Source organism: Falco cherrug, chromosome 14 (assembly GCF_023634085.1).
Source record: "Falco cherrug isolate bFalChe1 chromosome 14, bFalChe1.pri, whole genome shotgun sequence".
NCBI lineage: Eukaryota > Metazoa > Chordata > Aves > Falconiformes > Falconidae > Falco > Falco cherrug.
The window spans coordinates 12,370,408-12,397,485 of record NC_073710.1 but is presented as its reverse complement, the minus strand read 5'-3'; the positions used below and the strand labels follow the sequence as shown (position 1 = coordinate 12,397,485).

At 41.3% G+C, this 27,078-nt stretch overlaps 3 protein-coding genes across 6 annotated transcripts in view; 1 reads left to right on the top strand and 2 right to left on the bottom strand.

Annotated features, from left to right (window-relative positions):
- The window catches only part of GARRE1 (granule associated Rac and RHOG effector 1), a 63,345-nt gene extending 60,255 nt beyond the window's left edge, over positions 1–3,090 (top strand). For both annotated transcript variants that reach the window (XM_055726543.1, XM_055726542.1), the window contains one exon: positions 379–3,090. In XM_055726543.1, coding sequence (XP_055582518.1) covers positions 379–699 — 321 coding nt within the window. In that variant the 3' untranslated portion in view covers positions 700–3,090. The remainder of the gene's footprint in view (positions 1–378) is intronic.
- A 524-nt stretch (positions 3,091–3,614) lies between these two features.
- SS18L2 (SS18 like 2) lies at positions 3,615–4,965 on the bottom strand. Its single transcript, XM_055726546.1, has 3 exons — positions 4,848–4,965; positions 4,639–4,715; positions 3,615–4,287 (listed from the first exon to the last, which is right to left on the bottom strand). The coding sequence occupies exons 1-3, from the start codon at positions 4,914–4,916 to the stop codon at positions 4,200–4,202; spliced, it is 234 nt and encodes a 77-aa protein (XP_055582521.1). The 5' UTR covers positions 4,917–4,965; the 3' UTR covers positions 3,615–4,199.
- Positions 4,966–5,454: 489 nt separating this feature from the next.
- LSM14A (LSM14A mRNA processing body assembly factor) lies at positions 5,455–25,145 on the bottom strand. Of its 3 annotated transcripts, none has more exons than XM_005444629.4 (10): positions 24,746–25,145; positions 16,771–16,934; positions 15,370–15,502; positions 14,220–14,342; positions 12,260–12,436; positions 11,890–11,952; positions 11,026–11,205; positions 9,347–9,518; positions 8,236–8,464; positions 5,455–6,805 (listed from the first exon to the last, which is right to left on the bottom strand). In XM_005444629.4, exons 1-10 carry the CDS (start codon positions 24,864–24,866, stop codon positions 6,782–6,784), a joined length of 1,386 nt encoding a protein of 461 aa, XP_005444686.1. In that variant the 5' UTR covers positions 24,867–25,145; the 3' UTR covers positions 5,455–6,781. The 3 variants fall into 3 exon arrangements, with proteins under 3 accessions (XP_005444686.1, XP_014140038.1, XP_014140039.1); XM_014284563.3 differs by having other exon boundaries at positions 14,220–14,339; XM_014284564.3 differs by lacking the exon at positions 11,890–11,952.
- Between the last annotated feature and the right edge of the window lie 1,933 nt (positions 25,146–27,078).

Here is a 27,078-nt window from a genome sequence, read left to right as displayed (position 1 = left end):
GCTAAGAGGCAACACAGTCAATTTGAATTGTTTGTGCAGAGAAAGCAAAAGCTTCACCAGATTTATTACCTGTCTTGCTAGAAATTTTGACTTGGAGCACGGCTACTGTATGTCAAGCAAATGTGCTGAAGTAGATAAAAAGGTTTTTCAGTAGGCAGGTATTTTAAGAATTGAGAGTGCCATACACAGGCATCAATTCTGCTTTCAAACGTAATAAATAAATCTTTGAAAATGTACTAAGGTGATGCATTAAGTATAATCTCAAAAAAATAAATGTTCTGCTATTAAAAAAAAATAAAAATTGCCCCCCCCCCCCCCCCCCCCAAAAAAAAAAAAAAAAACCCAAACAAAAAAACCAAACTAATTTTGTTTTCTCAGGATAATAAAACCAAAACCTGGCCTCCGAAGGCACCCTGGCAGCACACGTCCTCTGTCACAAACACGCTACCCAGTCAGAGTACGTCTCTGTATCCGATGAGCAGCCCGGTCAGCCAGTGGAGCGACACGATGCAGATCCTCCAGTCACCCATGTGGGCAGCAGCCAGCGACTGTGCTCCAGCAGCAGGAATCTCCTCGAACTTTGCCTACGCGCAGCAGCAGCAATCACAACAGGCTTCCCAGCACAAACAGATGAATAAGGGCTTTAAATCTTTTCCAGTAAAGCACGAACGCAGACCATCTTACCTGCATCAGTACTAACTGCTTTTCGTATTGGAAAACGCAGCACAGGGCCAAACATAAATGACGTAAACTTTGTTTCACAATTGTGTATTGGCTGTATCCTGTTTCTCTCATTAAATATGGAATTGAGGGGGTTTGGGTGAGATACACAAACTCTTGGAATTCTGATTTACAGTGCTGAGCAAATATGGCCAATATGTTTGTTTGATGTACATGAAACAGCCCAAAACTGTGATGCAAAAATGCTTTTAAAAACGTGTCTATTGCCTTTACTTTCAGAACCTTTTTTTCAGAAGAACTGCTGAAGGACTACCATGTGAGAAACACTGTATTTTATAGCTATTTTTCATATAGATTTATAGTTGAACATCTTACTGAAACACATTGAGTATGTTGAATAAATACATAGTGGTCAGTTTGCTCAACACTGTGCAAATTTGTAACGGGACAAGCTGTAAAGCCTTTGTATTCTCCGCGACTGGCCTGTGGGCAGCTTTTTTTACATGAAGTGCAACAGCAGCTTTTGGTGTGCCACACAAGTGAGTTCATGACGAAACCGTTGCAGAAGCGGTTGCGAAATAAGAGTTTTGTGGTAGGTTCCTTACGCTCGGTAAAGATCGGCAGAACCACTCAACCTTGTGTCACAAATGTTATCTGAGCTGCTTCAAGGAGGCGGCACCTGTGTGGATAATATGACACTGGTTTTCAAATAAATACACTGTTTCTTACTGCTTCATTTGGCCAAAGGCATTATCCACACAGTGCTCCTTAATTGTGTGAAAATATAGCCTAAAAGACTACTTGCGTGTATTTAAAGTCTTATTTCAGATGCTACAGTTGATTAAAAATTGTGAGCTGGCTCAGAAGATACTAAACTGAAATGTGGGGTAGCATTTAGTTAAAAGAACGTTATTTTTTTTAAAAGGATAAAGTAATTATTTGCAGTCAATATGTGCCATTAAGTGAACCTGTGGAATTAGGAATAATCTTCCAACCAAAGTGGATCCGGGAGAGTGACTGGTGCTTAAAAACTGAAGAACAATGGTAAATATATGTATAGCTATCCCACTGTATATTAATTGAGATTACAGAAGATTCTTTATATAGTTAGAGCTTATTTAAATTTTCATATTTCATCTTTGAAAGAGTCTAAAAACCACAATATTTTCTGGTATAAGAGTTTTGACAGTATTAATCTTATTTTTGTATTTTTCTTAAGTCATATCATTCTAATATGTTAACTACTAGTAAAATGGGTTATTAGTTCTAACTACATAATTTTTCAATGAAGATAAAGCACATTTGTTGTTTTTGTTTTTACAAGCTAAGTACATCTATATGTAAAGATACCAAAAAATAAATACGTTATATGTATATATAAATAAAAAAGTATACACAACACTAAAACTATTAAACATTTGGGTATTTAAAACCCATCCACCTTTTTTGTTTGTATGGTGACGGGCTATATTTGCAGGCCCAGATTGTTACCTTTTGTGCTGTTTGAGGATGCCAATGTTGCCTGTATTTATGATATTGTCACCATGTTTTCTGAAACTTCATACTTACCATGTTTACAAAGATTTGTTTGCTGTACATAGACTTTTTACAGTAATGTGCTTTGCACAATCAGTGTGGCTTCTGTCTGTAAATTGTTAATGGTCTGTACTACTATAATTTTGAAAACCCTCTGCTGAAAATGTTAGTGGTTATTTAACTTGATGAATGGTTTGGAGTTTCCTAAATCTTGTCATTTAGATCTAATATTAAATCCTAGATTTGGCTGTATTTACTGGTTATTCATACTAAGACCAAAATGGTAGTTAACAAAAACACTTAATTTCAAACTTTTTCTAACAAGTGCCAAAATTATCGCTATCGTTTTTGCAGTTTATTTGTAATTACAAATGCTGGCAAGTTTCTGGACCTACATAAGTGAATTGTGAAAACAAAGAAAGTTTGTCTGCATTTTGACCACGTAGGTGCTACTATGTCCTTTGCTTCCGATTGTTCTGAACACTGGTGATTTTAGGAATTGTTGCACTTGGCAAATGAGTCTTGCCATTAAACTTCACTTACACTGCCAAGTGCAAGGGTTTGGGTGCTTAGTTAACTTACCCTTATTGCAGTGCTTCTTGTGAATAGCTAATGCTTCTGAACTGGAACTGTACATTTTGTATTTTAAAGCTTCTGTAAAAGTAAACTATTTGCTTTATTAAAGATACACATTTAATAGGTCATACTTGTTTAAAATATGCACCTTGCTGAAAATGAGCAGCACCTTAAACTGTAATTTCGGTTTGTAAACAAAGATCTTATTTCATTAACGTGGGATTATTTAACAGTTTGAAAATTGTCAACTGCCTACTTACTGACTTAACCATATAAAAATGAACTTTATGCACTGTACAGTTTCAAGCATCTTTAAGGCTACTTTTTCCAAGTAGATTGCACTGAAGAATATGCCGCAGATAATGCCTTCGCAGTGCCTTTGAACTACTTGTGCAGATGAATGTTGCCAAAACCAAGTTACTTGCATTTATAGTAATTTGTGGAGTAAATAATTTTGCTGGCAGGGAGCAGAAAGTAACAGGCGTGCACCGCACTGCTGCCGCCACCCACCCGCCCCTGAATATTATCAAAGCTCTCCAGTTACGGTACGGTAATCGTGGGGCACCTCCGAGGTACGAGCAGGTGAGCTGTGCTCTTCCTCGCTCAGAGTACACAAGCATGTGGCTGACCAGGGACGCTGATGAGTAGCCAGGAAGCACAGGAATCCATTTGGACGATGCAAGAATTTGCTTGAAAAGCTCTGTACTGCAGACTACCGTAAACAAGTAAAAAGGGAAAGTCCGGACACAACTGGGGCAAATGCAGCCTTCTCCCACTGAAGTCCCTCGTGCTTAACTGCTCAAAGATATGCAACGGCCCCATTTTCCTAGAAGAGTAAACACTTTATTTCACTAAATCACTGAGCTGTTCCTGTGTTGACACATCACATATTAATTCAGAATATACTGTAATTTACAAAGAACATCCTTATTAAGCACAATTCCTACGATACAAGAGACATAACAGGCTAGTGCTTTTATATATATGGCAACATATGACCGAAGTTGTCATGCTGGAGGTAGGGCAATGACCTAGCTCGGCGCTTTCCCTGTTATTACACAGTCTTCGTCACAAAACAGTCTCTGCTTTGATGAGGGCACAGGAGTCCTCCAAAGGCACCTGGTAGCGCTGTGCTGACAGCCAGGCTCCTTCCAGCAGTACAGCCGCATGGCGTTTCTCAGAGGGAACATGGGAGTATGATAACGATCACCCTTAACGTTCTGCTTACAGTAACAGGGAAAAAGCCAGCCTAATGTTACATCAAAAACTACATCTGTGCCCTTAACGTGAAAGTATGGATGCTGTTTACCTGCCCCTCAAGACCACACCTCCTCAGCTCTTGCTCTAAACTTACAGCGTTCCTACAGCCTCCTAAGGCGTCACGGCTCGCGTCCAGGTGCGCGCTGTCAGTCTACGGTATTCTGCGTGCCGGGGGGCGTCGCATCGGCAATTGTGGCTAAATAAATGAGGTTTCTGTGCAGGATGTGCTGGTACCTGGGAGAGGAAGAAACAGGGCATCTGGGAAACGCCTCGGAAAGAGCGACCGAGCTATGAGAATGATACACAATCGGGGCAACCCCCGCGGCGGCCTGCTCTCCTTCCGAAGGCCGGTACGCTGCGCCGAGCTGCCCGCTAACCCGGCGGCAGCAGGCGGCACCGCGGGGCGGGAGCGGCAGCCCGCTCGGCGGGGCTGGTTGCCGCAGCGACACTCACCGAGGCCTCGGCACAACGCAGCCGGCACCGGGGGTGCCCCGCGCGGCAGCAGCGCCTGGGAACGGCGCGTCTGGGGGGGCGTTCGTAACGGCAGGGAAGCTGCGCAGGGCCCGCCCGCCGCGGGTCACTTACTGCACGCAGTCGGTGGCCCGGCCCTTGCTCTGGTACTCCACGATGCACCGGATCAGCTGGTCGTTCTCCTCCAGCAGCTGGGGCACAGGGGAGCGCCGTCACCGCCCGGCCCGGGCCGCGCCCGGCACAGCCGGCCCCGCACCGCACGGCCCGGGCCGGGGGGGGCTGGGGGTGCCCGTGCCGCCGCGGCCCCTCGCGCCCGCGCTCACCCGCTGCAGCGTCTCCTGGTTCACCTCCGCCTTCCCGCGCAGCCGCTCCGGCACGAACGCCACCGACATGCCGCCGCCGCCGCCCCGCGCAAGGGCTGACGGGCCCCGGCGGCTCCGCCCCCCGCGGGCTCCCATTGGCTCCCGGGGGCGGCTCGCGCACGCCACGCACGGCCAGCGGCCGCCGCGCGCCTCGGCACGTACGCGGCGAGTGGGCGGGGCCCCCGCTCCCCCGGCCCGGGCACGAGAAGCGCGGCCCAGCGCCCCGCCGCGTCCGGCCGTTTGCTTTAAACCGAGACCGAGCACTGCAGTGCCCAGCGCGCGCCCGCGCCCCCCCACGGCGGGGCAGGGTAGGGCACGCGGCAGGCCCGCCCCACCCCCGCCAGCGCCCCCTGCAGGCCGCAACGCGCCCAAGGCGAGCAGCGGCCGCCACCGGCCCTGCCCCGCCTGCCCGGGGGGAGCCGCAGGGGAAGCGCAGCCGCGCGGCCCAGGAACCGCGATTCCCCCCCGCCCGGTCCCCGACCCCCCGTGCCCGCCGGTGCCCCTCCGCGCACCCTCATCCCCCCGACAACCAGCTGAAGCACGAGTAATAATAACACAAGACAGCAAATTAGGTCAAAACGTTTTAATCTTTGGATCCCTTTATTCCTGTGGCCTTCATATACATACACAGACACAAATGACCGGGTTTCTATTTCAGCATATCAAAAAGTTGTAATGAGTCATTCAGAATTGGCAAAAAGTCCGTCCTCTGTCATTTGTGATCCCGCGCTCTCAGAACCAGCATCGTTAATGTCTCCGAGCTATGGTCTATCAAAATGCAAACAACTTCAAACACTAAGAATTCTTTAAATCGCTTATGTCTACAGGTATTACAACAAAGTTAACATTTCAAGAATTGACAACTGGAGACATACTTTCATCCCAGGCATTCCAGGAGAATCACAAACTCGCGTGCCTGGCTCCATTATTAAAAAAAGTTAATATTTATCACTAAGTAAAATTAATTGCAAATTTTGACATATGAAAATTTCCTTTCTCCTTATTTGAAAATATCTCCTTAATTTGGTCAAATCCTGTGATATGCCGGAAACTACAAAACCAAATTCTTGTGAGAGAAGTGAAAAGCGTATCCAGTTTCATGTAATGGAAGAACATTTTCAAATATTCATTGTAGTCCAAATATAAAATCAAACATTTAAGCCTGAAAAGCTGCTAAAAGAAAGAAACAAAAACACACCCAACTAATTCAGTGTTCTTCAGCATATCAACTTTCGCAATAACACAGTATGTTTGCCGACTTAAAAATGTTTATTCTTTAAAAAATTAGTTGCTTTTTATACAGCTATACAAAGTTTGTAATGTTTCTTTGGCAATGGGATATAATGGAATTTTACAACTATATAAAAAGTTTCCTTTGCCTAAGAAACAGTATTTACTGTGTGTACATATCTGACTGACAAAGCAAGTTTTCTACTGTCCAGCACCCTAGTTGATAAAAGTACAACTATCTCAAAAGGGCTATTACAGGATTTCCAAAAAACAACCTTCAGTGGATCAAAACTCTCACAGTATCGACGGCCTTCTGCATACAATTGTCCTTACAACTTGAAGCAATTATCAAATACAGTTTAGTAATAAGAAAAAATCCTTTCCGTGATGAAAAAATACTTAAACTCCATCGAAGTACTGCTTTATAATTAACTATACATAAGAAATCACTTATCCTTCTGCTTCAAATATATTTAATGCTCACTGTTTTCAAAGATGGCCATTTTTCAAAAGTAACTGCATTATACCCCTTTGAAATTAAATAGTTAAATCCCAGTGCTGGTGACAAGTATACAGCAAATTAACTTCATTCTTTGCAGAGATTGAAACTAATTCTCTGGATCAAGAAGATCTAGACGTTCACCCGGTTTCAGCTTTCTTGTAGACTATGCAGCAACTTTGTTGTCTTTCTAGAGGGAACAACAGTAAAATATTAAAATTAATTCTGCAAAACAAGAATCACAAATTAATCTGGGGAAAGATGCACTTTGGTGGCTACTTCCCACCTTCCGGGATCAGGAAGGAGACCTCCCTACGCCATCAGGTTGGTGCTTGGTCAGCACACCAGTGGGTGCCAGACCGAGGAAGCAGTGCATCGCTGACTAGACGTGTGCCACCAGTCCTCAGTCTTTACACCCCCTCCCTACTTATCAGGAAGCCTGTGAAATTCTTTCACTCAGGAATTCAAATCTTTAATCTTCAAATCCTCAGTTCAATTCATGCTCAGCTACCAAAAGTTTCTTTAAAATCACAGGATGAATTTTTTCCAACTAAGGAAGGAATAACTGAGGGATAGTCAGAAAGCTTCTGTGATTAAAAAAAGCCCAACCCACCTCACCCCCGCTTTTTTTAATATATATAGAAATATTTAAATCTGGCAGCAGAGAACAAAGATTCGGAGTTCAAAAAAACCTCCTAACTACTCATGCAGTAAACCACCAGGAAGAGTTCTTCTGCTCCAGTCAGAACCGTTAAAGCCTACATTTACTTGCACTGATCTGGTTAACTGTATTCGTTACTGGCATGCTGATTAGGATCAGTATTAGCTCTGTTCCTTGACAAGCCGACGTCCGAGTTGAATTTACACACTTCATGCCAAGAGAAATAGCTTGTACTGAAATTATTGAAAGATTCTGGTTTTGTAAGCAACAGAACTCTGCTGATTTACATAAATCTGTGTGATCAATGAGCTTTCATAAACAGAATTTACATTGTTTTCAAGAAAAAGTTCATCTAAGATACCAGCTACTGGATATAATTGTGTCAAGTTATAATGAAAAAGAAGCGTGTAACAGGACCTTACAGAACTCAAGTATTTTTAAATCTTCCTTTTTGCAAAGGGTCATTGCTATACTTCAGTAACTTCAATTACTGTATTTTAGGGGTTGTACAGGACCTTAGAGATCTATAGGCTTTGTGCCAACTCAAAAATTCAAAAAAGCTCCAAAAATTCAAAGAAGTTGGTTGCACGTGAGAAGCAAGTCAAATTAGTCTCTCTCCATATTCCCATTTTACAATATTGCTTAGAAGAATGCAATTCACATGAACACTTGTATTAAATCTGCAAAACTTTTAGTATTAAAAAAACTTCCAGCTACAGAACAAGTATTTAGGGCACTTGAAGAAAGGTAGCTTTTAGTTTTGGTTGCTGCCGATAGTAAAATAATGTTATGTAAATAAAATTTCAGCATTAATGGACTTTCAATTAAGTAGCTCGGAGTACCTGCAAAATACTACTCAAGAAATTCTAGTTCAACATCAAACCTAAAAGCACGAGTTTTTCTACCACTGGTTTCCAAGAACAGTGGGTCAGGTCACAGTAACATTAAATGTATTTTACCCTATATTCAAAGTCAGCAAACTCCCTGCCTCCGCGACCTCCTCTGAATCCACCACGAAAACCTCGGGGAGCAGTGAAACCACCTCTTCCACCTCCTCGTCCTCTTCCCCCTCGGAAGCCGATCCCCCCCCTGCCTCTGTACCCTCCACGGCCACGATTGGGACGCAGCGGTATTCCGAAGGTCTCTGCATTTAGCCTTCTTTCTTCAGCCCAGGTGGGTCGCCGTTCTCTGCCACACAAAGGAACAAGGATTGGTTTAAAACACACGTCAGATCTAAGACTGCCTTGGCTTCGCAGGAATCGCCAGAAAGCCCGTGAAATTAGAAGTGATACACTAACCACATTGTAAATCTCCACATTATCTCTTCTGCAAGAGTCTAGGTGTCTGCCACAATTCATTTAACTCAACAAAAAGGGGTATGTTCCAGTATCATTAATTATGTATTAACAGTGCTGTAAGAGTTCCCCATGTAGAACTACAGCCTGTATCCTCTGCACACAGCAATATACATAAAATAAATAAATAAAAGCTGTCAGCAATTTAAGACAAGAAACAGAAAGTAAGAGTTTGCAGTTACAGATGTTACTTTACCTGTCAGTACAAACCCCCACCCCCCCAATTCAAAAGGGGTCAGCAACCCACACCATCCTGTCTCATAAAAAGGCGACAGCAAAATAAGCTTTCATTTTCCTGAAATGCTATCTTCCCCTTCAATCAACACTACTGGCCAAGGCAGTTATGTCATCTACTTAGAAACAATTACCAAAACACAGTCATAATTGATTTAACTAAAGTGGTAATTTAGCAGCAAAACAAAACTAAACCCCTATTTTAATAAATCTGGAAAGGAGATTTTAGGGCATGTACATTAAGTTCTAGAAGCATAGTTCTAAAACATTTAAAAATGTCTTCCTATTGATGTACTGCACCTCGCCCACAAAGAAATTCCGTACTTTATATTCCTGTTTTGGTTTTGCCCGCTCCATGTGGAAATAAGCTTTACTCGCTTCCAATTCAAGAGAGTCGACTGTAGTAAGTACTGCTGACCGAGGACCTTATGACATAAACATGCATTAAGTAGACTAACAAGCTTCCCCTTGCAGGCCATACCTATTGTCATCACAGGAGATGTTATCAAAGAAGGATTTAGTTTTGTCGTAGTAGCAGTTGGGTCCAAGTGGATCTTCCTCATCCGCATTCCCTTCACTGTTTTGGGTATCAACACCTGAGTCACCTTTGTCTTCTCCATTTACAGGCTTCTCTGGTTTCTCAAGTTTATCTTCTGGATAATAAAAAAAAAACAGAAGCCTTCCAGACCATCATACTAAACAAAACAGCACTGTTAACTTATTCCCAGACAGACAGACACGAACTATACCGAATGCTCAAAAATACAAAAAACTCCGCCAAAATTTAATGTGGAAGTCAAATAATTTGACACAAATTAGGATGTTTTGCTGCTGCTGCCTGGAGGTTTGATATCCTCTATATTCTCTATGAGTTTAATTAACAAAACCACCTGTGGCAGAATGGATTTGACAGCCACCTATTTTCTAACCTCCTAGCTCCCTCCTTTCCAGTCTTAAAAGCCTCACTCAGTCATTCCTCATAAATGTCATTCCGTGTTTTTGCATGTCTCTGTCTTCTGGCTTCGCTGTCATCTCTGAGACACACAGCCAGCATTTAAGACATTATGCTGTGAACTGACTTTATGATATATTTCTTTCCTGATAATGCCACAAGTTCAACTTACTGTTTTGACTGGTACTGAAAAAGCAGCCGATCGTTCAGCATAGCTAACTATTATGACCATAAACTCATTCCTAAATGCTTACAGCTTAACGTCTCATCATGCTGTGCATGAACCTCAGATAGCCAACTCAAGCTCTCCGCAACACACACACACAAATTACCACTCTGTCTCATAAAATATTTCTGTAGCTTTTTAGGGTTGGCTTTCCCTTTCCTCTATTATTTTGAAAAATGAGTATCAACAGCAAACTGCCAACTCATTTAAAAATGATCCAGAAAAAGAGAAAAGCACCAGAGAACAAATCCAATGGGACTCAACTGGTGGTTTTTCCCTACGCTGAAATCTGATCATTTGTTCCTACCTTTTGTTTCCCAGCTTTCAGCCAATCATTTACTCAAACAGGGAACTCCCTATTTTAACTTGTAACAATTTTGTCCAAAAATAGTAACAGTAGTAACAGCCATGTTAACAAACAGGTGGCTAGTCACAAGAGAATGAGGGAATTAAAAAGACAAGCCTGCTGGAGAAACAGAAGTGTTGGCAATATGGATTCAAACTGCTCCTGTGTTTCTATGGAAAAGGAAAAAAGCAAAAGAAATGCTGGAAATGTTCTCAAATTTAACCTCTTGTGCATCCTCCAGCAAAGTTCTGATCCCAAACTCCTGTTCTTGTGATTGCTTTTGGTCCATTAATAATTGAAAACATAAAGCATGGGTTGTCTTCTATTAAATCTTTTCCAGAACTCAGAAGTAAACTCAACACTATTGGGACTTCTGCTCAAGTAATCTGCATTTTTAACCAACAGACTCATTAGAATATGCTTGCTATTTAAAAATTCCTTCAAAACTCAAATCATGAACCAAGTATCTGATTACGTAGATGATCTCAGATTACTTGTTAATTTTACTTATTTCTTAATGACTGCAAGTGAGACTAAATGTGGTATGCCACCTTTTGAAAGTTGTTCTCCAAGGTAGGATATTAAAACAGCAAGACAGTTTTTCCACGCTCAAATTTTAAGCAAAAATTGGTTTACCTTTCAGTTTAAGTTTATTATGAAATTCTCTATCAATTTCCTCCTTGTTGAATTGTGCATTTGCACTTTCAAAGTCAAAGTCCTTCTCAAACTTCATTGGACCATCCCTCCTAATGCCAAATCTTCCTCGGCCCCCTCTGTGACCTCCACGGCCCCTCCGTGCTGATGGTCCACCTGGAACTGAAAAGAGGGAAATTGTTCGGTTTGGTTTTGTAGACTGGATTTTCGTTGAGGGTGGGGCATGGTTGGTTTTTTGGGTGGGGTTTTTTATTTTGTTTTTTAATTCCTGGTTAACAGGTCGGGACTTTATGCATCCTCTTCCCGCACTTCTGTTGTTTAAAGTCCTGGCGGAGCAGCTTGTAATTTGTAAAATCACTTACAATAATCACAACAGTGACACAGAAAGCATAATGGTACTAAACGACTTTCTAGAACTCATTAAAAGCTTTCATAAGAAGAGTTAAAATGTTAATGACTTTTCAGTCAAGTATTTTTGTAGAAAGTTAACACTTTTTTTTCATGCTGTTGTGTTTATAAATCCATTAATAGTGCTTGGTTTTGCATTTTTATTCAAATTGCTTAATACAGAGCAAACAGAAGAGATTTTTCTCTTTAACGCTGACTTTTTGTGCTTGTATTATTCTGGCCCAGGGCAAAGTTATTGTTACCCATTAGAAACAATTATGTAAAAGCCTTTTAATAGATGAATTCTTTATTACTGTAATTTGAACTGCAAGATTTCTGGATGTTAGAAACAAAAGCCCTCGCAGTTTTGCAAAGTATACACAACGCTGTACTTTAGCAGACTTGAAGACTTAATGAAGTCTGAAAACAATGATAGCTATTTCTCAAAACAAGATTTACCAATTTGTCGTTTGTTTTCATTTCTGAGTTCATTTTCTGATCTTGAAACCTTGTGTGCTTCAGCTAAAGTTGGAAATAAAAAAATTATTTGTTTATCCTATTAGGTATTTTTGATCATACTTTTGTATATAATTATATGGTTCAGATTTCAAAAAAATCCAAACCTATAAAAGCAAACCACAAGTTTAATTCTTAAAAGAAAAAAAAAAAAACAACTTAGAATATATGCTTGACTTTAGAAAGCAATTTATATAATCCAGGTCTCTGCTGACCAGTCTACCAGCAGGAAAATTCCTGTATTACCCTTAAAAAAGAGCACTTCATATGTGTATGGAAGAAAATAAACTGTATGAAAATTATCCAAAACTACCTCGTCTGTGCTCTTGATTCTCTAACGATTTTTGGCTAGCAGACACCAAAGGTCTGGCTGGTACAGGACTCCTCCTCCCAACTGGTGCTGGAGTAGGCAAGTGGGCTGAAGCTGTTTGTACTGCTTGTTCCATGGTGGGGCTCCTTCTCAAGTGATCTATCTGAGGGCTGGAACGACCTGGGGAAAAAAAACAAAAGAAAACCAAAACCCAGAGTTATTTCTCATCTACAGATTTGAGTTACTGGTCTCAACCAATCTAGGCTGACAGATTTATCTGCCTTACCAGTCAAAGACAGCTGTGTCCAAAGAAGAAATAAATATTTCTGCACCCTCAGATCCACTAATCCAGAATGAAGGATACTTAGCAATTTCCCTTCCCCCAGTCTAAAAGAAAAAAATGGGTAGGACAATTAATCCCTACCAACCCATCCATGATGCGCATTTAGCTATGGAATGAAATTTTTTGATTGACAGGAGGTAAAAATACTCTGCTTCCCTAGAAAGCCAAGTGGCAAGTGACTGCTTCCAGAGGCAGAGAACCAGTTGCGATACTGAAATTTCATCTAGTGCACTCTGTTGTATGATTACCACAAAATAAATGAACAGTGATGGCTACTGCCAGCCATAACGCAGATGAAGGAGCTGTGAAAGCTTCCTCACGAAGTGCTGTTCATACATTTCAATTTGCAGCATGAGTGACTAGAGCCAGAAGCATGATTAGAATGGAGACATTTGATCTGGCCAGACAAGTTTATGACATCACATAGGTAAATCTACTAAGAAGTTAGAATAAGACTCCAGTCCCAGTTAAGAAAGTAAGACTGCATTCCATAAAAAAAGCTGAACAAAAAAACCCAATAACCCAACCCCAAAACCAATCACACCACACTTACAATCTACAAAGATGACAAAATATTTTTAAAAGCTAACACACAGAGGAAAAAGCTTTTTAGTGCCCCACAGTAAATTCTGTGGCAGAACGTATTTCATCTGGAGAATATGTCATATATTAGTCTGAGAATCATACAAGTTTTAATTTCACCTACAGAAAACCAACCTACTCTTTCAATAGAGACAGCATAAATGCTCAGCGTACTTTTTCCCCCCCTACAACTAACGCAACACAGTAGAATCTATTTTTGGTAATCCACTCAATCCTAGAAAGCACAAACCTCAACTAGAATTTTGGAAAAACACCCTTGTTTGCTATGAAGCCTTCTGCCTTTTAACACGACTGCATAAACTTAAAAAAAGCATTAAGAATGTATCTTAGCACACACTAACTCACAGCAATAAAGAGTAGAAGAGCACGAAATAAAGTCTTGCAGATTTTAAGGAGCAGTCTTAAGATACCTGCATGAAAAGTGAGGGTGAAGGTGCTCAGCATCTCTTTTTTTCTTTGCCACTCTGCATCAACCATTTCCTTTTTGCTTCTTTCTTTCTCCAATATTATACAAACTATCCATACAGTTTCTATCACTATTAAGCTGACTTAACTGCCATGTCACTGTCTCTACAGGGAGTCAAGCCGGCTGTTAATGTTATTTACATAAATATGCATTAACAAAAAATATTGTTAGGAATAAAAATTTAAAAATTATAAGCAGGACTTCAATCATCATGAAGTATCTTCAGTTTTGTCATGCTATCAGTAAAACTATATATAGAATTTCCATATGTACCTATTTGCTAACATTATTCAACTGAAATAAGTCCTGCTCCTCAATACAGATGCTTTAAGGATAACAAATGTGTTGCTAACAGTTATGTATCCAGCATGCCAAGATGTAGGAAAACACATTTAAAGAGCAAGAACAAAACCTCTCAGTGCTTTCTGGTTTTAATACCAAGTGTTTTCATGACAGAATTCAGCTAGCTTCGTTAGCATTTCTGGAAACTACTTAAGTTATGGGGGCACAACTGGTCAAAAATGATCAAAGAGTTATTCAGTAAGATTTACCTTGAGACATCTGTGTTTTTAGAGATCTTGCATCTGTTGTAAATGCAGAACCCACTGCAGTGCTCTGGGACATGCTAGCGCTGGCTGAAGAGTCTGTTCCAAAAGATGTTAATGAACCTCCTGCTTTGAAAGAAATAATATAGTTGTAAAACCTGGTTTAGACTTTTTTTTTTAAATTAGTACTAAATGATTAGTGAAGCCATATTAGGTGTATTATAGAATGACCACCTAAGTCTGCCATTCCCATACACTTGGGAGTTTAATGAAATGTATGTATTCATAGTAAGTTGGTAAAACTAACATCTTGATGCTTTTTATCTAAAAATAAGTAGAAAAGCACTGCTAACTGAATATCACAAGTATTAACATAGCATAGTCATAACAGCATCTTACAGAATAACAAACAAACATTATTGGCATATATTTCACTTAACAGCTTTAACCAAAAATATGACTGTCACATCTTATTAACTGGTATCAAGTTATGGCCAATTCTACAGCCTTCTTTTCGCATGGCCAACATTTTCAGCACCATGAGTAGCACTGATGCCCTAACAGTTACAAAAATATATGTAAAAACCAAAAAGGTGAAATAAAAACCTTTTGAGGGAGGAATCAAAGTTGGTTGGTGAGTCTAAGAGAGCACGTGCAGTATAAAAGAATACTTCAAGCATGTACTTCGTGCCAAGCTAACCTCTCATGCATAGCTGCAGGAGTGTGCTGGCACACGGACTACTGAATAATCCAACCCCTGGGTTAAGGCACACACCACCTGGTCGGTCAACCTGGGATACCAGATGTTGACAACACAGCTATGGGGCTCTTGTGGAAGGGGTGTCCCTGCCACTTGGGAAATGTAAGGAATACACGATCAATGTAATGAATATGTATGAAATAAAAGGAATTCATAAATACAGGAACCTTTCCCCACTTCTCCCGCTGAAATAGGATGTTTAGTTCTCAATCATAATTGCTTTGATTTGACTACGAAGAACTACTTTTGAGCTGAACTGTGGGACTGATTACAGATAGAAGACTTGGGATCTGCCCTTAGGGTAAGACTGATGGAATAGTAACCACTGATTACTGTCTAGGCACAAGCCTGCAACTTCACTTATGGGAAAACACCAAATAATAAAAATGAACATACCAACTCCAACAGCACTGAACTGCTGTCCCACCAGTGGGCTTGGACTGAACTGACTGTATGCAGGCATTCTGCCAAAAGGACCATAGGACCCCACAGACTGGAATGAAGATGTAGTTGAAGATCCTAGTGAAGACTAAAGACAAAAAAACAAAAAGCAGGAAATAGTTCTGCAAGGTAAGATGTGCAGAAACTCTAGAACTATTCATTAAATTTACCTTACCACCACCACTGTAGCCAATACATATAGAAGACCTAAACATTCATAAAGTTGCATTTTTTAATATCAACAATTTAACTGCTTTAACACAGAAGCAAAGACAACACAAGAAAAAGAAATCACACACGTTATTCTGCATGAAAACCCAAACCAGGTAACAGTTAGCAGAAAACATTTTCACAAGTACTTAGACAGTTTAGAGAGCACTTTTACCCTTTCCAATATCACTAACTTGTGAAAACAGTACCATAAAACTTTGCACACTTTTCTCTACAACCTCACATACTGGACTCTTCTGTCAAACGGATGTGTAAGCTTCTGTTGGCAACTTGAAAAATGTCCTCTCTTTTCCCCTAAGTTTCAAAAGCCACACAAAGAATGAAAGACCCAAACATACTGGAGGAGGGTGGGGTTACTATTACTGGGGTTAGCAATTTCACAGATCACAGCTGCCACTTACAAAAGGAGCTGCACCGAATTTAGCAAAAGACTTTAAGAAGATTGCAAAGGTAATTTGTAAGGAAATATCAAGAATTTTATATTATGGAATTATCAAGTTCCATTTGAACCATCATCCATCTTGCTCTCAGGGATGATTTTAAGACATCCCACAAGCACAATCAACAAGACAACAAATTTTAAAGATCCAAAGTAACTCTCTCTCAGTCCATTTACTATGAAGTAACAGATTAATTCACCCTCAAGGCTTCAAGCTGCAAGCTTCTCTCCCTTCAGCAACCAAGTATTCCCTTTGTAAATAGCTGCCCTTTAGTATAAAGCCTATATAGCTAGATAAAACACTTTAATCACTAATGATCTGAAGAAATTTGAGTATCTACTTCATTTGACTTATACCAAGTCTCATCTTTCCAGTAAGTCTTGCATACGTGCCCTCCTAAGCCAAGTAGCTTCAAAAAAAGGCATCAACACCTACCAAAAGTCCTTAGCTGTTTCTGAAAAACTGTCTGCTTTGGCATCCGGTACATTACGCTAGAGTTACATTTCAACCTTGAATTGCACAATTAAAGACACAATTCAAAAGAAGAAAATCTTTCCAGAGTTCTTAACCTTGGGTTGTGATCTTTACAGCAATAAACATTTTAATTTTTAAACACTCACGTAGAGGGTACTTAAAGCTACCAGGTTTTAGCTTCAGCAACATCTAAAAATATTTTTTGGCTTACCTGAACAATAGCAGGATCCTGTGGCAAAGAACATTGAGGCTTTGGTGGCTCACAGACAGTTAGGTCTTTAATGTCACTGCCACGGAATATAATATACTCAAAGACTTCATCACGAGGTGGTATAGGTCTATCAGTTGGTCTATCTTCTGTGCCAAAGGAGCGAACTGCAAAATCGAGGAGAGAGAAGAAAATAAGAGCATCCTCCATTCACCAAAAAAGTTTTAAATTATACTGCAGAGATCAACAGCTTTAGAAAGAGTAATATTCTGTTGAGCAAAAAAGCTTATTAAATAGACAGCATACTCTTTGCCATTATCAACTGGTCAGACATAAGTAATTTGATCTTAAAAATTTCTGTTAAAAATCAAGCACAGACACCTCTTCTATTCCTTACTGAGACATCATTTATGCTGTCACTCACACATTGAGTATTTTGACCGTTTCGTGAGGATAAGGGGCAGCAGCAAAGCAGTTTTTGCTAAGTTCACACTTTCTGGATATTATAGCAGCAGCAACACCAACAAAGGCTGGTATGTCAGCTCTGTGACTCAAGGACTAGATGAGTTTACATACTTCATATTCTGCACTTGTAAATTAGAAAAAAACCCGCTACTACTACTAGAAACTAGACTATTAAAAATTACCAAAACCAAAGCATTTCTCAATAGATTCAAGATCTGAATCAAGTTTTACATAAAAATTAGAAATTCTGTGGTATGTACATACAACTTTTACTAAGCAAAACGCATTCTTGCTGGTGTAAGGTTCATATGATCTCTGTCAAGTTAAACTCACTGGGGCACAACTGTCTTCCTCAGCAGGTCTGCATAGTGTGCAACATATCAAGACATTAAATTTATTTTTATGTACTGAACTGCAACAGTTTTCAGATTATGTAGCGATGAAGCTTACCATGCTTTTCCCTTTGCACTACATATAATCACTACCACTGTACACAGATAGCATCACTTGCACTACCCTTTCCAAGGCTTCTCACCTTGAGACTGCCAACTGTAGGTGAACATAAAGTGAAACAAACAAGTGCATCTGAGTAAGAGCTATGTCTCCAACAGCTGGAGTTTTGTAAGCAAAATTTAAACCATTAATTGAAACTAGGGGGCAGGGGGGGGAATCATGACAGTCACATTCTACTGAAAAACAACTTGCTGCAGCTTTAACAATCCCTCCTGATTGTCTTTGTTCTAGCCTTTTAAAAGAGGTTTTTTGTTTGCTTTGTAAGGTACTACAGTTTATGCTGAGAAAACATCTGTATTTTGTTTTAATTTACCAGAATTAGTTTTCCCTCCATTTTCAGATGCATCAACAATTTGGAGACATCATTAGGCGCTTATTTGCAGCCATAAAACCATTAGTCAAGAAAAGCAGAGTTTCCTGTAGAGGTGTACAAAGTGGTACAGAGTCATTTCTCAGGCTGCACCAACCATCTTCCATCACTGCTGCTTCTTCTAATACTGCATAAACAGAGCTTATCAGTCAAGTATTACAAATATTTTTGAGAAGCATAATTCAGGGGTAAAGAGATCAACTCCACACTACAACGAAAAATAACATTAAGTGGTTACAATTATCTTGTTCATACTTACATCATCTACTGAGCTGAATTTAATCAACTTTTCTATTTCTGTTCATCTGAAAGTCTGCTCTGAATGGTACTATAAAATGTAAGCGCTGTAAAAAGGCATATACTGTTAAGTGAATTTCAATCTTTGTAAGATAAAAGTCTTTTCTTTCTCTACAGAAAAAGATAATCTGAAGCTGAAGAATTTGCAGAAATTAACTCTAAGTAATACACAATAGCTTAACAACATTGTCAACTGGTCATATGCATTACCTTAGTTCATTCTGTTGCTTTCTATTCATCAGGCTTTTCTATCTCACTGACTTGACCGAGAGAGAATCCACCCTCACTTTCTGGCCATCCTATACTCTATTGGATAACTAATAAATTAACTTGGCTCTTCATTCCATCATTTGACCTACTGTCTCGGTAAGTAAAACTGAAGTTGATTTTGCATTGGTTCTCTCTGTCCCACGCTGAAATGGTTGCTTCAGTAGCCATTTTGTCTATGAAGGTGCACAATAACGGCCAGAGCACGATCAGTAAGTTACTGAAGTATTTTACTTTCTAGCGAAAGTGAAGGAACCAAGCAGCAGGAACACCATGAAAAAGGGTAGTAAGCTAGAGAATCACATCCCACCTTTACACAGAAATTAAAGTAAGATGAACTATGGAAGAAATCTGCTTTGAAAGTACTTCTAAGTCAGCACTACGCTGCATGGATAAGTATTTTACTATTAATACCAGCATCACATGACACATATAGCAATACTTAAACTCCTAGCAATTACCTTTCCCTGTTCTAAATCAATTAAAGAGAAAAGTGAACAACCTAACTTTCATCTAATGACACCTTAAAAGAGGTAAAGGTATTTTACTGTATGTCAAAAAATTTATCTTTCTCCCCATCATAAAGTTATGAAAACAGCAAAATGAAATGTTTTCAATAGCAAAAAATTAATCTTTCAGAGATTCAGTTGTCTGTGCAACCAGACCAAGACGCTAATAAGGTCCTCAATAGTTTTGCAACAAAACACATAAAGAACCGCTACTAAGAGTTCGGGGGTTTTTTCCCCTACCTCTCCCCTGCCCCAAACCAAACTGGTTTTAGTTTCTGCAAAATATAAAGACAATTTTGTCCAATGAAGACAAGCTCTGCTGGAGAGGGATAAGCAAACTTGCTCTGATTGGGAGTTCAACCTTCCCCTCTCACCCCGCAACACAACAAAACCAACCATTCCCAAATCTAATTTCCTTCTAAAGCAAGGAACCAGAACTGCATGTGCAGTAATCTAAGAAAGCAGTTCAGGATAAGGGCTACTGAATGTTTTTGCAGTATCTATCCCAACTAGGTTCTTCAGATAGCAGTACAACATAAAGAGTTGAATGTTACTTTTAATATTTCTCAAAGGGATAAATAGCTATCTTTCCAGTTTCTTCTGTCCTAGCTTGGATTAGGATATTACATAATCTGAGCTCACTCAAGACTAATATAAAAGGTGGCCAGTGCAACAAGATTTCAAAAGAAATAGCTTTTACCATAGCTTTGCATAATCAGAAATACTAAGTTACCAGAGTATGAAAACCACAAGGTATGGAAGCGGCAGCAGTCGTAGAGCTCTATCAAGCACTCTCTCTTGGGGTACTTCCCCAGACTACACCCCTCCTTCAGAACAAGGTGCAGTGGTTCATATATAGCAAAATACTGAAGAGTGAGAGGAAATGAAAATAAGCACGTGGAGGATAAGGTAATCTTACAGCACTTACCAGGACTATGGTAAATCCATTTAATCTTACTTTGGTCAATTTAAGTTTTTTTGTGGGTTTTGGTTGGTTGGGTTGGGTTTTGTTGTTGGGGTGGGGTTTTTTTTTGTTTGTTTATTTTTAATGAGTTAAACTGGCTTAGGGTCTTGCTGACTAAAGGCAACCATCACATGTTAAAAGCAAACTTATTTCTTGTCAGCATAAATACACACAATTAAGTACCTAGCTAGAAAGAAACCAACACTGTTGAGTCTAACAGGATTCATGCATGTGACTTTTTGCCCAAGTAGTTCCACCAATTTCATATCAAAGCGCTGCAAATATTTTTGTACAGATTTTGATTGACTTCATTCAATGTTACTACTACACTATGTTTCAATGTATATTACTGTATTATACTACTATAGCATCCCAGGAAAACATCGCAGCTTTCCCTATCAATTAACAGAAATGATTACCCATTGATTAACTCAGAAAAATACGGTGTTAATCAGAAGCAAACCTATATATTCTACTAGCAAAAGAGGACTGGTCCCACATAACGTGAATCACTGGCAAATAGGTGGTTCAGTCTCTGTATGCAGCACTGACACAATCTTATCAGCCTGACTTCATACATCGCATACACACAGAGAAATCAGTCTCCCCCCATGCTTAAGGCACCCAATGAGAAGCATGACAACTATGAGACCACTTCAGCTCCCACCTCTCTGCAATACACCACAACCATTTCCCTATAAACATGCTCAGATGCCTGCACACCACAGTACAGGGAAAGTATTAATGTGAAGGAACCAGTTTGTGGCAGGCTCGTACCTTCTGAACAATTAATTCAGTCTGCAGTCCCTTATTTGCAGGGGTGGTAAGTTAACAGGCAGACAGATATGAGAGAAGTAGCCAGGAGTGCGCTTTGACAAGAGGAATTTTTCTGCTGTGACACACTATGCACAGGACTGGTTTGGCACACATGCCCTAAACCTCAATACATCAAGGAAGCATGTCACTTAACTAAAAAAACAATTTCATAAAAACTTGATACAGATTTAACACTTCCCTTCCCTGCTCCTACCCCTGAACTCTAAGAAATGCTTAAGCCTTCACCAGAATTTAACTTTCTTCTGTCTATGTCTCTGAGGCTTTCACTCAATTAATACTGCATAAAAGTCTAAAAGAAAGGGAAGTTTTCTTTTTCATGTGTCGTTAGACTAGGGAAAGACTATCACAGATGGCTGAAAATGCCGCAAGTTTAACTACTATTCTGTTAACAATATATTAATTATAATGGTTCCAAATGCAACTCTCAGTGGTCCAACAGCTGATAAGTGAAAACTGATGCATGATACCAGAGAGACAGCATGTAATTTCCTTGTTTCTTATACTCAAAATCCTAAGGATTCCCTTTTGTTGGCAGGGAACAGCCTTTTCTGACCCAATGTGACTGTTCTTACACAGCTTAGCCAGATTAAAAATCTATCTCTTCAAATAGGTGCCTTGAAATAGGAAGACATTCTGTATCACTAGCATGAAAGATCACATCTAGTTTTAATGCTGCAACACACAAGATCCACAATCTGTCACGATTATTCTGTAACTGCCCCAGGTAGGGCTTCAATCCGTTTACAGCAAGAAAATTTTACTCTTAACCACAGCTTGCTAACACTTTATTCTTAAATTGGTTGGACTTAATGGTGTTTAAAAACCTAAGTATGAATTAGAAAGATGAACTGGAAAAACATGCCAAGTTAATTCAACTTGAAACTTGAGAATAAGAGTGGATGTTTTTTGGTTCCAAACAGCAGCTCTGAAAAGATGGCAATCCAAAGAAAAAATATGCGCCACTAACACATAAAACCCTAAAATACTTGTATAGCTTGCTTAATATTTGGAATCCGACATAGATGGAAGTCTTCCTCTAATGTGCGTGACAGAGGCCACAACTTTTGCTAGTGGCAGGATCACAGCTTTGTAAATAAAATGCTGATTAGAGAATTGTAGGAGATTGAACCTCAGTAAGTCAAGACTACAATCAGCAGTACCCTGTCAGCAAAAACTTATTTCTGTCTAAAATTGCAGATTGAAGAGAAATGAAGGCATTCCACACGTACAACTTCACAAGATTCATTTCAGACTTCAGTTTGCCCACAGAAGTCCTATTATTATGCAAATCCGTAGTTATTCAAGAACAGATTCTACCTTTACCTTTGCACTTTATGAAACAAACAATTTCAGTGATTTTAGTTAGGAAATTAATAAGTCACCCTGCGCTTGACCCAGGTTAACAGTCACGTGGAGCCAGCTACATAGCAGATCAACTGGAAGCATGAAGTCACCTTTTGGGGCCTTTTTTGTCTCTTTTTGGCAGAAAATTTGACATTTGTGCCAAAGATCCATGGTCTGGTTTGACTGCTGTACTCGCCACAGGAATAAGAGATAACAATTAACTGGTCAACATATTTACAGCTACTGACAGTTCAGAAGGAAGATCTGCTTTTTTCACATATGGACCCAACCACAATTAACCACATTTGCCACCTCACATATATGCTATCATGTCACATTCATATGACCTAAGTCTTCATTTATTCAGAAACTTCAATACTCTAGAGTTCAGCATTTTGTTCGCAAGCACAGTGAACTGTTTTGGTCTAATACAGTTGTTATCAGCTTCCAGATTGATCTCAAGATTTTTGGTTCCAGGTGGCCTAGAAATACTGGTTTATTCTCTTCTGAATCATGACACTATTACAAAACACGCATTCTTCAGCTAACACAGCCAAGTTTTATTAAAGCTAATTTAATGGTTTACATTTACATTTCTGATGAGAGCTATGGGAAAAAAGTAGATTAGATTTGTAACTGTAGTTTGATCTATCTTAAATATGTACACTTTGGCAGATATGCCATAACATGACTTAACCACACTTGAGAAGTCATGCAAAAGTGGCTTGGTCAGCACTAAACCTGTCTAATTTAGGGCAAGACTATCACAAGCTCCTCAAGGTCGATATTCTTGTAAGTGCTTTTGTACAAACCTTAACAATCACAACATGCTACTGGAATTTCTAAACATCTATTCACAGTGCTCACCTTCTTCTCATATAAACAAATACTATCTGTCATTTTTAAACAGATAATGCAATTCCAGAAACAGTAATTTAACCTAAAGGCAACCTCAGAAGTGGAAAACACATCTTGAAAGCTACATGCCCCATAAATGAACTATGCAAACCTGGGACCTGGGACCAAACCTACCATAAGGCATTTCAAAGCATGCATACAGGAGTTCATAAACAAAGCAACCTATTTCTTAAATAATAATTGGAAGGGGGTGTGGGGGTGGGGTGGTCTTAAAGCGACAATGCACAAGAACAACAATTACCACAAAGGCCAATGTGAGATGAAAGCAAAGAAACTGCTACGTGGTATCAACTCCACAGACTAACGATTATAAACAGCACCTATGTAAAATGTAACAGACTGTCGTTATGCTAGAACGCTAAGCCTATCATAGCAAACAGGAACTGAGGTTTGGAATGCTCTCAGTCCCAAAAATTTAATTCGCATGAGGAGCAATTTTCCCCCTTACCTGATGGCCAGATAAACTCTCTGCTTTTACATATGCATTTAGATTATTTAGCAAGACTTTACAGAGTCAAGAAATGTAAAATACCACTGAGTTTTGCAGAATCTATTAAAAAGATGTTGTTAAAAATTCTATGTTTTACCTGAATATTACACACTCACTGCCACGGCTAATACACCTGTATTGAGTGTGCATTATAATGTGCAAGAAACAGCAAAGTCCTTTGGACACCCAGTTTCAGAGATTCTCTATTTTACTCCCCAGCCTCTGACTACTCTTCTCAGTAAACTTACCATCCTAACTTTCTTACACATACATCAGCCTTCTTTGTCGATAACCTAGCACCCACAGGACCCCCTTTAGACCCGAGCTGTCTCCTACCCCAGAATCAAGAGTTCCGGCCCTGTAACCTGTAGGTCTGGAATTCTTACGATGCAAAGAAATCCTCTTCCCAGCCTTCCTCTCCTGCACCGCTTCCGCCGCTTAGGGTTTCATACTTTTACTCTGTTCGGGACTCCCTGGAGCAGCCCCTAACGAAGCAGCGTCCCTAGCTCCTTTTAGCGACGGTCCCGCCGCGGCGGCTCGGCGCTCTCCCTACGCCCTCCCGCAGCCGGGGGCGCAGCCCGCGCGGCGGGAGCAGGGGCCTCCGCAGCGCCGTCGCGCCGCCGCTCTCCCAGCCCCTCACTCACTTCCACCTCCGCCGCGAAGCGCCGCGGGTCGCCACAGCCCCGCCGCAGCCGCTCCGCCGGGGAGAATGGCGGGAGGACGCGCCGCCGGCCGAAACTACGCGGGCTCTTCCCAAAGCACCGCCAAACCCCCCTCGCAGCTGCTGCTGGGCCCGCGTAGGCTGCAGGCCTCCCCCTCGCCGCCCGGGCCTCCTCATCGCCACGGACGACTCTGCCGCGGTTTCAGGTTCTTGCTCGATCCCCGACGGGCCCCCAACGGTCCCCACGCCACCGCACGCACCGCGGTCCCGCTCCCCACCCGCCCCCTCCCCGAGGCGTTGCCGGGCCGCCAGGGCCCAGTCCTCTGCTCCGCCAGGTCCTTACCCTTGGCCAGCGCCACAGTAGAGTTTTCGGTGTCAATGGTGTATAAGATCCCTTCATAGCGGATCTCGGCCTTGGAGATAAGGCTGATCTTGCTCCCGATGTAGGGCGTCCCCCCACTCATGGTGCTGGCTCCTCGGTCAGGGACACCCCCCCTCCTCCCCTGCCGAGCGCTCCTGAAGCCAGGCACACGCAACTAAACAAGCTCGACTCAAGAGTCGTAGTAGGCGCTCTACTCCTCCCGCTTCGAGCCCGACCTTCCGCCGATCCCCCAGCGACGGCTCTCCCTGCGCAGACTCCCTCAGCACACCCCGCACCAAAAGCACCCTGAAGCTCCCAACATGGCCGCCGCCTTCATCTTCCCTCAGAGCCGCCCCCCCTCACTCCAGCCGCGAAATGGATGCCGGGAGTGGAGCTGATCTCGCGAGAGCTGGCGGCTGGAGGCGGGGGGGGGGGGGCGCTGAGGGGAGGGGGCGGCCATTTGGGCCTCATTAGGAAACTGAGCGGCCTTGAGTCCTAGGGCTCTTCGGCGTCTCTTGCTCGGTGCGTGGAGGGCGGCTTCTCTGGCGGGCTCTGCTGGGTTGTGCCTCGTCGCGTTTTCCCGGCCTGGTCCGGCCCAGGAGTGGTGCGCGGTGCCGGAGTGGTGCTAAGTTGGGGCCGTGTGGGGCCTGTGGCTCCCCGTCCCGGGCTCCTGACCGGCGCGCCGGGGCTTGGGGCTAGCAGCTTGGAGCACCCCCCATGCTGTAGCCTGTCAGCACCGGGGGATGGGAAAGTAGGTTTGGTGATTTGAGGGTTGGGTGTTTTTTTTGAGAGAGGCCTGAGCCGCTTGTGACTGAATGCTAAATTGTGAGTCTTAATAAGCAATATGGAATCCAGTCATGTGAAGAGCTGCAGAAGTTTAGGTGATGGTAACTAGTTTATATTTCAAGGGGGATTCCATTTTACTCAATTAGTAATGTGTTAGGGTAGTCGGACTTTGCCAAGCAACACTAAGCAGTGCAACTGTTGAAATCTTGACTAAAGTGCAAAATTAGGAAAAAATACCCTTTTAGTACAAGTAAACCCACACCAAAAATACCACTGTTTTGAGATTGCACTTAAGTTGTCCACCGTAAGTAAAAATCACAAATGAGCTTCCTGTTAAGAGGCTTTGCCTGTGAAAACATGTAAATGCTTGGGCACCCCCTTATTTTTTCAGCCTAGAAAATTACATGCAACAAAAACTAACTTCTGGAAAGAGTACTTAATAGGTTTTGTTGCAGCATCTGGTTGCTAATGTGTTGTAAAGATTCAGCAAGTATTTTGTTCAGAATAGGGCTTTTAAACACAATAGCGAGCCAGATTTTTCTGGAAGGCCAGTGTGTTTCTAAATAGCAGCCATACTAGACTTCTGGAAACTATGCCCAAGTTTAACTGTGAAGTCATGGAGGACTTGAGTTGCCCAGGGAGCTGTTCCGGTGGTGTGCTTCCAGAATGTCCCGCACTACTTGAAAGAATTTGTAACAAAGTTCTGCAGTTTAATGACTGGACATAGGTGGCCACATGAAGTCCATGGGAGATGACTGTTGAAAATCAGCATTTGTAACTTAGCTCAAAGTAAAGCTCCTGTTTAGAGAAATAACAAAAGATACCTGTCTTCTGTTACAAGAAAGGAGATAGAGTCTTCCTGACTGCTAGAGGTTGAGTTGTGGCTGCTTCTCAACCATGACAAAATAACACCTGTTGGTGGAGGTGGGGAGCCCAGTAACAATCTGAAGGATCAGCTGCAATCCCTATCATGTGGTTTTCCTGTTGCTGCCTCCTAACAGAAGAAGATGCATCAGCTTCAGATATGGATGGGGCTTGGAGCCGGGAAAAAACCTTTAGGGGAGATTGCAGGGACAATCAGGACCCTGGCTGACCAAGAGACAGGACACTATGAGGGGAAGGAAGAAAGGGTGTATCAGGGAGGCCTGCAACACTGACATTAAGAGCACAGAGAAGATGAAGAGAAATACTTTGAAATACAACCAGTTGCCCCAAAGAGCCATGGGGCTTTGCTTCCAGTCAACATTTTCCTAAGTTTTCCCTCATCTGCTTCTCAAAATTGTAGTTGAAGACTCCCATTTATAGAATTAGGGTTCCAAGGTTGTGTGGTGGAACAGGAAATATTAATGGACATTTCTTTCAGCTCAGAATGCGGTAGATGAACATTTCAGGAGAGAATTCAAGGGGGAAACTGTCAGTTTACTTAAAAACTTAAGAAGGAAAGAAAACTTAAGTTTACTTTTAAGTTTCTGAAAGAGAAAAGTTGTCCAGAATGAATGAATAAATAAAAAAAGGGGAGAAAAGCTAGA

Bases quoted from the DNA above. Each gene is read 5' to 3' on its own strand.
- LSM14A (XM_005444629.4), bottom strand. From the start codon at position 24,866: ATGAGTGGGGGGACGCCCTACATCGGGAGCAAGATCAGCCTTATCTCC. The intron at 14,343-15,369 runs GTATGTTCATTT...TTTCTTTCAAAG, and splicing joins GTTCAGTGCTGTTGGAGTTG to CAGGAGGTTCATTAACATCT. The intron at 9,519-11,025 runs GTAAACCAATTT...TTTATTATCCAG, and splicing joins TAATAAACTTAAACTGAAAG to AAGATAAACTTGAGAAACCA.
- SS18L2 (XM_055726546.1), bottom strand. From the start codon at position 4,916: ATGTCGGTGGCGTTCGTGCCGGAGCGGCTGCGCGGGAAGGCGGAGGTG. The intron at 4,716-4,847 runs GTGAGCGCGGGC...CCTGTGCCCCAG, and splicing joins ACCAGGAGACGCTGCAGCGG to CTGCTGGAGGAGAACGACCA. The intron at 4,288-4,638 runs GTAAGTGACCCG...TTCCTCTCCCAG, and splicing joins CGGGCCACCGACTGCGTGCA to GTACCAGCACATCCTGCACA.